Source organism: Alosa pseudoharengus, unplaced genomic scaffold (assembly GCF_046254945.1).
Source record: "Alosa pseudoharengus isolate Yale_2024_CS ecotype anadromous, Long Island Sound unplaced genomic scaffold, YU_APseudo_1.1 YU_APseudo_1.1_scf_17, whole genome shotgun sequence".
Classification (NCBI taxonomy): Eukaryota; Metazoa; Chordata; class Actinopteri; order Clupeiformes; family Clupeidae; genus Alosa; species Alosa pseudoharengus.
In genome coordinates, this window is record NW_027468640.1 from 11,558,451 (window position 1) to 11,570,825 (window position 12,375).

At 41.2% G+C, this 12,375-nt stretch overlaps 1 protein-coding gene and 1 long non-coding RNA gene across 2 annotated transcripts in view; one reads left to right on the forward strand and one right to left on the reverse strand.

Moving 5' to 3' along the window:
- LOC143127239 (uncharacterized) overlaps positions 1-8,848 on the reverse strand; it is a 26,819-nt gene extending 17,971 nt beyond the window's left edge. Inside the window, exons 1-3 of the mRNA XM_076288584.1 lie at positions 8,696-8,848; positions 7,035-7,082; positions 520-905 (exon numbers count right to left, since the gene is read on the reverse strand). Of these exons, the coding sequence (XP_076144699.1) occupies positions 520-859 (340 nt within the window). The 5' untranslated portion in view covers positions 860-905; positions 7,035-7,082; positions 8,696-8,848. The remainder of the gene's footprint in view (positions 1-519; positions 906-7,034; positions 7,083-8,695) is intronic.
- Positions 8,309-12,375, forward strand: part of LOC143127240 (uncharacterized) — an 11,494-nt gene continuing 7,427 nt past the window's right edge. The window contains exon 1 of the long non-coding RNA XR_012987556.1: positions 8,309-8,466. This is a non-coding gene — a long non-coding RNA (uncharacterized LOC143127240). The remainder of the gene's footprint in view (positions 8,467-12,375) is intronic.

Below are 12,375 nucleotides of genomic sequence, written 5' to 3' on the forward strand. Positions count from 1 at the left end.
CTGAACACAAAAGGGAAATGCAAAGAAAATGACCTATTAACCCAATTATAGAACCACATGATACAAGTATGAACTGTAGGCTACACTACAGTATATGCGAATAATATGCATACAATTCATTTAAGTGTCTTTTTAATGTAAATAATCAAAATTATTTTTATTTCTTTTATTCATCAAAATCATTACTCTTTTTAATAGGGATAATTATAAATGTAGCATAGAATGATTTTCACTATATTTGAGGTTGTCAATGTCATGGAGTCTGCTGCCATCACAATATGTTTCTGCATGTAAATAAATCAAACCGATGCTTTGCGGTAGCCACCAACAGCCAGATACTTTTATTGTCATTCAATATGTTTTACTAAAATTTATATTTATATTTAATTGCAGTGGGAGAAATATGCACTCACCATCTTTTTATGATTGTATTAAAAAACACACAAGTACTTCATGATATTGATATGAACTATAAGAACACATGGAATGTCATATCATTATGTAATGTGCTTCTCTCACCAGTGGGCTGCAAATCTGACTCCTCTCTGAAGGGGAAACAGCTGATCCAATAGTGCAAGTCAGGCCTGACATCCTTTGGTAAAGTCCTGTTTTTTTCACCATCCAGAATCCTGAGGAACACATAGCTTGCCTCCTCCCCCTTTTTTGTTACAGAGTCTAAAAGATTTCTGGTTTGGGTTAAAGGATTCTTTTCTGATGTCACCGCTGTGACATCATCAAAATTGAACACCCCTAACTCTTCAAGATTCTCGGCAATGAGCTCCTGGTGTTTCAGATATTTCACCAAGTGCTTCCAGGCTTTCTTGATGAAGTCCACAGCCGACTGATTGGTGCAGGCCATGTCATAGGTGCACCTTAAATACAACTCATCTTCGGCATCAGTACACCTGAGAGACAAATAACATCACAAACCAGTCTGTATTAGTATCAGTGCTTTTACCCGACCTACTACTACTAATGAAACCCACAACAATAATAATGATACTTTTCCATTATGACATAAGGAATCTGGAAAAAAGTAGATTACAGTTATCACAGCTATGTAAATATGTGTCAGCTACTGTATATAAATGAGGCTACAGTGGGCAGTGCTTCGACTTGGCCAGCTTCACCCGCGGTCCGCGCGTGGGATCACGCGGTGTCACGCGACTTTAATTTGTATTTTCCCAGTGAGACGCTGCAACAACCCAAACAACCGGTAGATGGCTCAAGTGAGTAGGGTGTCTCGTAAAAAGAAACGGAGCCTGGAAAACCCTACACAGACTTCACTACAGACTTTAGCAGACTGGTTTAAAAATAATTTAATAGCCAGAAATATGCCTGCCCTGCCCTAATAAAGAAATATTTGGTTAACTGCGAGTGAATCCCGTTTGCAGCTGTAGAAGAAACGCAGGACAAATGAAACATTCTGGTTTTCTCCGAGTGCAACAATGATAGACAGACATCATTTGGACAAAATATAGAGCATATTAACCTCCGTTGCTCAGCCAAATGCCTTCCTGTTACGTCCTGTTATCACTGAGTTACAGGCGATAAACGATTTTTGATGGTCACAAGTTTACTTCATTAGCGGTTTATTTTTTTGATTTATTAAAGTGTTTCATTTAAAGGTTTGACTTCGTGCTTATTCAGAGCATTTAGTGCTCTTCCCAATCCCAGACGTTCACATTGCATGTTTGTTTGTAATGGATGCAACCGCGAGATACGCTTGTCATAGGCGCCGATACCGTGGGTGCTCCGTCTCTCGGGCACCCACTGAAAACATCGAGCACCCACGTGTGCCAGCTTACAGTCCCGGCTAAATTTATATTAATTTAAAATCAAACATCACAGTTTATGTTAAATTCAGCATCTCTCATAATGTGATTGGATACGTTGCTGTCAATTCCCTATACTAACCACCAATGAGAACGTCTCTCGTATGAAAATTCCTGACACTTCCCATCTGAAGAATTAACGCAAGGCTTTGTCGGGTCTTCAGCCCCGAATGTTTAAAATGTATATAGCCTAGCCCTGAATATCATTTTAAAAGTAATAAGTAAGTCTGACAAAGCTTATTGTTTTGTGACACAGCTAAACACTGGTACCTCATAGAACGTCTATACCACTACCACTGGAGGAGGGACCGCTCATAAACTCCCCAAATATTGCAAATATAGGCTAGATATAGTTGCGACTTCCGAACAGTTTTTGTGAGTGCTACTTTGTTAATATTTGGGGAAATTGCGAGTAAGGGGCTGCGATCGTTCTACATGTAGGCTGCTGAAGTGGCGCGAGGGCGCAGCAAATGAACTTCAGAAACAATATATTTAAGCTCACGACATTCAGACTGGCACAAAAAGTTAACGGGCCACCGGGAATCCTCCCGAAGCTCCCGATAGCCACTCCGGGGCGCCCCCAACACATTTGTTGCCCTAGGCAATTGCCTAGATCGCCTATAGCAATCGCCGGCCCTGTCAAAACGTTAGCGTAAGAACTGGTTTATAATGCTGAATGAAGCACAAAGCACATCCACTGTTTAAAGTCACAAACACAACGAACTAAGGTAACTTTTATGCATGCGCAAACCTATACATACCGGTAGATTTATTCCTGCAGGCTGCCCGTTTTGGCTGTCATACTTAAATGGCTTCGCAAGAAGTAGGCCTAGACCATAACTTGTACTACTGTCATCTTCTTTAAGAACTTTTCCCAATATTTCCCATAGCCTATATCGCTTTTCCTGAAGGGGTGTCTTTATTATTTTAACTCGCGTCTTCAGCTTCATTACTGTTGACTTTACTGTATTGATGCTTTACTGTATTGATCTAATTTCGGGCAGACTGCGCAACACTGTGCGCTATGTAGATCGTTTCTCGTACCATTTAATTTCTCAAAATTTAGGTCTACTAGGCCCACAATAACGTCATCACCAAATACATCTTTTATTTTTAGTTGATCAACCACAAAGAGCATAGGCCTACTGTGCACAGTGCACTGACGACTGTAGGTAGCCCAAGGTAACCAGTTGTTGTAGATGAGAGGCAACCCCTTGTTTCAGATAGCCTGGACAACATGTTACCTGGGTGTTGCCTACATTATTAATTAATGGTAGCCTACAATAGTTAATTGATTTGCGTAACATATTAGTTGGCTCAAAGAGTAGGGAATCAGGATGGAGAGAGTCACGCGTGTGTTGCTTTTGCGGGATAGAATCCAGTTTAATGCTAGTTTTCAAAACATATATTTTTTTACATGTCTTTTGTCCGAGTGGCTGTAATGTAGCCGAGCGCTCATGGCGTATGAAAAGCGACTTCAAACCGCCTAAAACAACTGGTTTGTGAATGTCTGACAACTGCTGCAGCGCATGCACGCACAAGGAAACCAGTAGGTGGAGAAACCAGAAGGCACACAACACCGGAACGACTTTAAGGCTATTTCGCATAGGCTACTCAATGGTGCTATTTCACACGCATTATAGCGACCCCCACTCACCGGGGTTAGGTGGAAGGTGTTAACAGGCGATTGGCGTAGCCTACAGTGGACTAGGGCTGTCAAAATTGCTCAAAAATGACGTTCGAATATCCCCTCTAAAATAAACACATGTATTCGAATATATTGGAATATCTAGGCTATATTATTTGCGCATTATGTCGGTCTATGATATGTTAATTCGGCCCTGCCCCCAACGAACGCAACTTTCCACCTCTGAGACAGCTTAAAAGAAGTCTAGAGGACTCCTAACTCACTGACCTACTTACTGTAGGCTGCGCAAACCACCGAGAAAGATGCAGAAATGGATGCTTATGAGGTGAAACAGAGGCTGGCCTCTTGTGACAGGGGTTTTAGTTGCAACGGCAAAGAAAGCAAAGTCTGAGGTGTGGAAAAGTTTTGATCATGTGCATAATGAGAATAATGAGCCAGTGGTTATGTAAAATCCAAAGGATGCAACATTCTGTAGAACGGCAGGGAATTCGTCGCTGATAAGGCATGTTGATCAAAGCTGTCAGTGCCCATCAGGATCACATCGTTTGTTAGGCTACAGCAACAAAATCAAACCCTGCAAAGGTGAAACAAATGATTACGGAGAAGAAGTGTGTCAGCTTTCGCTGTAAAGACATTAGGCCTTTTAATATCGTAAATGGCGAGGGGTTTGAAAAGCTGGAGCAAGAACTATTTAATGTCGGGGCTGCGTATGGGAGGGTTCCCGCAAACTTCAGAATGCTGAGAGGACTTGCTATTTTATTTCTTTGTTCCAACTTCCAAGTGGCCTAGGCTACGTTAGTCATGAATAAATGATGTCAAATGTTACTCATTCTTGACAAAAGGCAAAAGAGCTGCGTGCGTGCGGACATTTGAATAATGTCGGGCTGTAAACGGGTTCGGGCTTTTAAAAAGCTGTCAGTCTCGGGCTCGGTCAGGGCTCGGGCTGATTTCTGTGGGGGTCGGGTCTTGTCGGGCCTAAATTTAAAGGCCGATTATAGCTCTACTTCACTGAGCAACAGTGGGTGGAGACCTTTAGATTCACAAGTCAGGGTTTGAAGAATTATGACGAATGATAGACCTGGCTGTTGCCCCGAGTACTCGTTGTCGGATGCCTATCCCAACAAACAAGCCATCGCATCTATCTATCCATAAATTGCAGGAATGTCTGTCTGTCTGTCTGCGTGTCGTTGGTCCGTTCGATTTCAAACTTGGCAGGTGTCTTGCTACTGGCATGAGTAGTGTCTTGCTACTGGCATGAGTAAGTGCAGTGCATAGTATATCGTTATATATCGGCTTTCTCCGCTCTACCATAGCCACCCTCTCACACAGAACTGCGCGCAGGACCAGAGAGAGGATAAGCGGAGATTTGGCAGCACCAAATCACGGTTAAAATGCAAGATATTTGATTATCATCTCTGATCTCAACAATAAAGTCTTCCTGTATGTTTACTTGCATAAAATGATTACGCGGATTTTGCAACAACAGGCCAACAAACACGAGTATGTAGTTCTATTCAAAATTACATGAAAAGTATGTGCAATAAACTGATGCTTTGAATAGCCCAGGCTACATTGGACGTGAGACTTTGAATAAACAAACTACATTTCCGACTGCAAGGTCCCAAATTGAAACAAGCCATGGGCTAATGGTCCCGAATTTAACGTTTCAGAAGACGTGCCACACAGCTAGACAACAAGTGGCAGACAGAGAAACGTCACTTATGCTACCAAACACTGCTTTTGAGTCACATCGTTGCAAATGTCAAACGATCACAAAATGGCTTGTCTTCACTATCAGGAAAGTTATGCAATAAGCTAGGCCTATAGCCTTAACTCAAAACATTTGTTATTCCATTCCGATCTGTAGAAATCACATGCAGTCATGCCTAAATTCTTCTTAGGCTACTGCACATTAATTATAGGCTAATATATTATGATATTCAGTATACATTATTGAATGCTTAGCTGGAATGATGTTTTTCCCTATCATCCTATTGTTAAAGCAGGCATACCTGCGGGCATGTATCGGGCTACAGGTTTTCTACAGGAATGGCATGTTTGAACGGGCACTGCACTAGTTGTATAAACTTGCGATGTGTGCCAATCGAGTTGTTGGCGAAAACTTCAGCGTCAGCAAAACAGCTGTGCACCGATGCGTGTATTCAGTTTTATTCTACGGAAACAAGCAAGAGAACACACCAAGTTGCCTAATGTTATAGGGAAGCGCCAGAGATTGTTGAGATTCTCTGAAGGTTAAGTCACACGATGCGAATAAACCGTTTCCATCAACTTTATTCGCATTATACCTTATGCGCATCGAGAGTTAATCCAAACCCCTCTAGCGAATCAAATATAGATGCGCATTAGGATTTTTGATGCGCATTTCACGTGTTTCCAACCGGGATCTCTTATTCGAATAGATTAAATGCGCATTAGGAAGTTGGATGGAAACACGCTAGTTGTCTAAGCCTCTATAGCGTAGCCGGTTAAAAACGTCGCAGAAGCCTACCCAAGGCTGCAGATTAATTCTGAACAGTTATTTCTCTACTGGCTCAATTATCACACCACTGTTTTGATTTGCGTAGTTGCGTTAACCCAACACTGACAATAATGTAGACAGCAAATTTCGATTTCGATTTTCGTTACCACCGTGTAGTCAAGCCTTAAGCCATACCCAAGTAGCCTAAATCGAGGTAGGCTAATGTTTAATTATGCATGATTTATTTTGTTATTGAATTCGTAGGCTGGGATTACTCTCGGCAAGTCTCCTGCTTTTTCAGAAGGGGGGTGGCAGGCAGAGCGATGTACAGTGGCAGAGCGACGCACAGTGGCTGAAAGTGGTACTAATACTTCACGCAGCTTCACGGCCTCGTAATGCGCGAATGAAGTGGTCATTTGAAAGCGATGCCCACTGTATGCGTCATGAAGTGTGGTCCATAGATTAAGTTAGTAACTAACTCAAGGCTACATATTTATTGTATAAGTATATACAGTATACTCTTTGGTCTCTGCATTTATCCCAATCCGTGAATTAGTGAAACACACACAGCACACAGTGAACACACAGTGAGGTGGAGCACACACTATCCCGGAGCAGTGAGCTGCCTGCTACAGCGGCGCTCGGGGGGCAGTGAGAGGTTAGGTGCCTTGCTCAAGGGCACTTCAGCCGTGGATGTGGGCATAGGAGGGTGGTGTTCAACCACTTCCCCCGCCCACATTTTTCCTACTGGGTCGGGGATCGAACCGGCAACCCTTCGGTTACAACCCCAAAGCCCTAACCAATAGGCCATGGCTGCCCCAAATAATAGGGTATGTTCCATTCATCATAACAATTTCAGTTTCAGTTTCAAAACATTCATGAACTTTTCTGAATTCTCAGAATCAAAATGTTTTGTACAACCTCCACATCATCATGCTTATATCCTTTTGCAGGAAGGTGCAAAGGCATTCTCAGAATCTTTAAAAGAGCTGTACTTTGCTGTTTTGATGTGCACAAATGGTGTTGTTGGGGTCAGATGACATCTGTGTTGTACACCTGTGTGGTTACTCACAGTAATTGGGTCACGTGGTGTTGGTGGCGGCAAAAATCGTAATATCACCTGGGGGGTATTCCAAGTACGTGTTTTAGTGACAATCCTGGGTAAGTTAACTCAGAGTAAGAGGTAAACCTCCTACAACAAGAGCACTATGGCATTGTTTTGTTAGGAGAATGAAGCCATACAGCTCTATTAGGAGGCTTACCCCTTACTCTGTGTTAACTTACCCAGGTTTGTCGAAACAGACACTTTTATGAAGAAAAAACGGCACCTGCTGTTTAGTCTTTCCTACAGAAAACATTGTGTTATCTATTCATTCTTCGCATCCAAATGGCTTAAACCAGCTATCATCATGTCAATTATACAAACGCCTTAGTTTCAGTGAAATATTATGTCTGCTGAATGATGTGTCCATTCAAACCTTTACTTATTTATTTTTATACTTGTGAATGATTACATGAGAATTGATTCCATTCATTCAAAGTGACAACATGTGTTTAGCCTAAAACTAATAGGCTATCAAGCCAGATTGGCTTCAAATCAGTCAGTGCATTTCTCAGAAGAAACAAACCGTTAAAGCATCACCCACACTATAGCCTGCAAAAGTAAGCTAACTCTCTTCAAATTATTGGTTTGTCCAAACAATAAATAATTGTTAGGCCTACTCAAATATCATATAACAGGACCACCAGCATCTAGGCCTACTTTTCGGTCAGGACACTTAATCATGTAGGCTAGCCCTATACATGTAGCCCTGTAGATTTTTAGGCTATTCTGTAAGTGCCCTATCGGCTACAAGCACCCTCCAAATTATGTTTTCTATGTTTTTGTTTATGTTTATGGAATTTTAGCAGACATTTTTGTCTGGTGACCTACAAAATATAACAGCCTACAACAGTTAAAATTAGCGGTAGCTAAACCGTTTTAAAAGGTTGGTGCTTGCATTAATAGGCCAATAGTAACACAAATGTCAATACAATATTGATTATCAATAACCATACAATACCAGAAATATACAAAACATAACTAATAAGAACAACTTAATTAATTGTAATTAAGTGTAAGCTGAACAGATAGGTCTTTAGACCCCTCAGGTGAGACCCAAAACTATTGCAGGAACGTTACTGGGGACTCACTCATTCCACCAACGAGGAACGAGGAACCACTGAGGAAAAGTCTTAATTTGACCTAGCGTTTATGGCTGGTCGACACAACAGACGCACATCAGAAGACTGAAGTGGGCGATTGTAAAGCTGGATCATAAAATAGATAGAGAAATACAATTTCGTTGATTAATACTAGCTAGGCTAATAATTGTAAAACTCGACTCATCTACGGAACGGACATGCTACGGAAGTTAACACAGCTGTATTCCACATTTTTCCAGAGCCCGTCTACCTGCAGCGACATCACTGAATGCAGGTTTCAAAAATCAGTAATTAACCAGGTTTGATAGTTTGTTTATTTATTGATTTTCACTTTTATTTCTTTTCTCTTTTTACTAGCGAGACGAAAAGAGAAAACTACTAAAGAACATGGATTCGAATAACAAAAACGAAAGTGAAAGTTGTAGCCTACCCTTATCCGAGCGAGCTGGAATGTAGCCACTAGCCTACTACTACACGACCTAAGGAATCATAATCGGCAGCTCTTTTTCATTCCAATCAAAACCTTACCTACTGTCTTGTTCTCACACTTGGGAAATAATAGCCTAAAGTAGGCTAGGTCTAGAATACTACTTCTACCATCTCGTCTATTTCTAGCATGTTACCTCCGGCCGTGGTAGATTGACACAGAGGTAGGCTGGGAGAGACAGTAAAAGAAAGTGAAGTAGCCTACGTACCATGTCTATGGACCTGCTATGCACCTTTGGCCTACCAGAGCCCATCTGGGCCTACACGCCCTAAGGACCCAACTGTCATGTGACTTTCCATACAACATGTAAGGTGTCCACTCAGATTCCTGATCAATTATATAAATGTTACATCCTCCTCTTTTTATAACAAAAAACAAAAACAAAGATTCTGCATGCTCTAGGATAGTGTAACAACAATGAGAATTGCATGAACTCTTCTGTGGCAGTGAAGTAAATGACTTGGTGTAGGCCCTACTTAAAATTACAACTTAAAGGCAAGGCAAGGCAAGGCAAGGCAATTTATTTATATAGCGCATTTCATACCCCAGGTAGACACAATGTGCTTTACATAGCTCAGGCATTACCTCAAATAAAAGTAAGCAGGTATAAAACATATCACAAATATATCACAGTAGTGAAATAAGTAAAAACGATAAAAGCAATAAAATAGTAGAATAAGTAAAAATAATAAAAGTAATAAAATAGTAGAATTAGTAAAAACAATAAAAGCAATACAAATAAATTAAAAACAGGAAAAAGCCATAGAGAAGAGGGTGGTCTTTAATTGGGTTTTAAAAGTGGCAATGGTTGGAGCAGTCTTAATATGCTCAGGGAGTTTGTTCCATATCTGGAATGCATGGTGGCTAGAAGCAGCTTCACTCTGTTTGGTGCGAGTAGGTACTGTATGCATAATACCTGGCTGTTCTGTGATCTAAGAGGTCTGTGGGGGATGTAAAATTTAAACATGTCTGATATATATGTTGGCCCCATCCCATGCAGTGCTTTAAAAACCAGTAGCAGTACTTTAAAATCTATCCTAAAAGAAACTGGCAGCCAATGCAGGGACTTAAGTATGGGGGTGATATGTTCTCTTCTGCTTGTCTTTGTTAGGACTCGTGCTGCAGCGTTTTGAACTAATTGAAGCTGTCTAATTGTCTTTTTTGGAAGTCCTGTGAAGAAAACATTACTCTGTGCATATCCAGTATGTATACGAAAGTATGCCCGATTTCATCGGCAATAAACATTTCAACATCAAGCTCTATTAATATGGCAACACAATATACTTATTATTATACCTATTATTTTTTTTTTCTTTTTCGCATGTCCACATTTCCGTCAATGATTCCCGGGACACTGAAAGACCGGGGTACACGAAACTTGGTGGGCATGTAACCCCACATGGATAGCATGGAACCGTAGTTTTTCGTTTTGATCTGTAGCCCCCCCGCTGTACTGGACCCCCCGAAAGGAGGGTAGGGCAGACACAGTTTTCTGGGAATATCTTGAGAACCGTAGGGCCTAGGATGACCAATTTTTTGCGTATGTTTGCCTCCAGGGATCATGTTAACCCATTCCATGTGCACACATGTGCATAAACAGATACACACGCACACACATGCATTCACAGTAATCATACGTATGACACATACTCACACAGTAGACATATGTGTGCATGCATGCACATGCACAAACACACATACGCAGGCAAACACACAAGCACGCACACACACACACACACACACACACACACACACACACACATAAACATGTACATGCACACATGCACACAATTCAAGAATTTCTCAGAATTATGAACAGGCAAGATGGGGGTGGGGTTGTATAAAATGAATTTTACATGTGAAATCTATGAACTAATCATGTTTTGGTACTTTTTGTCTAGCAGATACCAGTGAGAATTGAATGTGGCTAATGCAATTTAGTGAGACAGTTAGAATCATATAGGCCTTTTAGCGTGATTTATTTTTGTGGAAAAAATGTGCTGGACTGGGTGGCGGTCATATTTTGTACCGCTCTGCGGTACATCTAGTTTCCTGAGCATTTCTTTGACAACACTTCTTCATATGAACACTATTTCATCCAACACTAGTTTTCAATAAACAATTGCAGTATTAAATGGTAACACTATATCGTCTAACACTTTGAATACGGTTTCATCAAGCACCATTTTACAATAAACACCTTCAATAAACATTACAGTTATTATACAACTGACTTGCTATAATATTTCTGCAATTCACTTAAACATTGCAATACACATTTGTATATGAATATTGCATTTACTTTTTTAGTCTGACATACTCCATGTGCAACTGTAGTGATCTGGCTGACAGGTCATTGTACCTCTTTTGATGTTGTTGATAACGAAATTTTCAGTGTTTTTCACTTCACCTTTCAGTGGTCATAATGTTATGGCTGATTGGTGTAAGTAACAGCAAAGGAATGAAATGCCCGCACTCTGCTAAAACTCCCATATATTTATTTAAGTGTTGCAACGTTTCGACCCGACTGGGTCTTCCTCAGGCAAATGTCATTTAGCAGTGGCTCAGGTGTATAAGTAGAGCATATACCTGCTCAGCTGATCATTCATCAGCTGAGCCCATTCACACTAATTGTCAAGGCCTAAGTGTCACCTTATCCATCACACATGTGTCACCACATAAGACAATTAGTAATGCAGTTACATATACAGTTTACCCAAAAAAAATAAAGAAAATAAAGAAAATAGAAAAATACCAACACCATGGCTCATAAAGTAATAAGATTACATTATTACATTATTACATTATCCCACAATGACATCATTTGTAAAGTAGTATGTCACCTCAGAGCAATCCCACACACAATGTTACATGGAGATGAAAAGTACATTAGAGGAAAGGCTTTATGTCAAATTCCTCATTTAATCCCCCTGGCGACATTGTATTGAGGTAATAAATCCAAAAGGTTTCTCTTTGGAGAAGCCTTTGACCACGATCGCCCCCTCTCGGAGGGCTAGTTACATATTCCACCCCAATATATCTCAGTGCGCTAACATTGTGGCCAGCTCGTTTGAAATGGGCAGCAACGGGACTTCGTTCGTTCCCCGTTCTAATACTGCTCCTGTGTTCGCTGATTCTAGTACGCAACGCGCGCGTAGTTTTGCCCACATATGCTAGGCCGCATGGACACAATATCATGTACACGACATGTGTGGTGCTGCAAGTAATGGCGCCATTAATGCGTATAGCTTTGCCAGTGTGCGGGTGGTTAAATGTCCTACATTTGTGTGTATGAACATTGGGCACAACTACCACATCTGTAGTTTCCGTCTGGTACAGTTGGTAGGAGTGGTGCGCGATCGGGGCGCATGTCGCTCCTAACTAAACGGTCTCTAAGATTAGGTGCGCGCTTAAAGACCATACGCGGCTTGTCTGGGAGAGCCTTCTTTAGCTTGGGGTCAGATTCAATGATGTACCAGTGTTTCTGAATGGACTTTTTAAACTCAAACACGAGTGGGGAATATTTTACACAGCACATGGGGGTGTTTGTCCTCTTGGCAGTGCTGTTTTTTGTGGCCCGGAGGCATTCATCTTGCGTAATGTTGTCAAAACGCGCCCTTGCCGTACTGACCCACTCTTGTTTGTGACCTCTGCTGAGGAATCTATTTGATAAATCCTCGGCCTGTGTTGAATATGACTCATCATCTCTACATATCCTGCG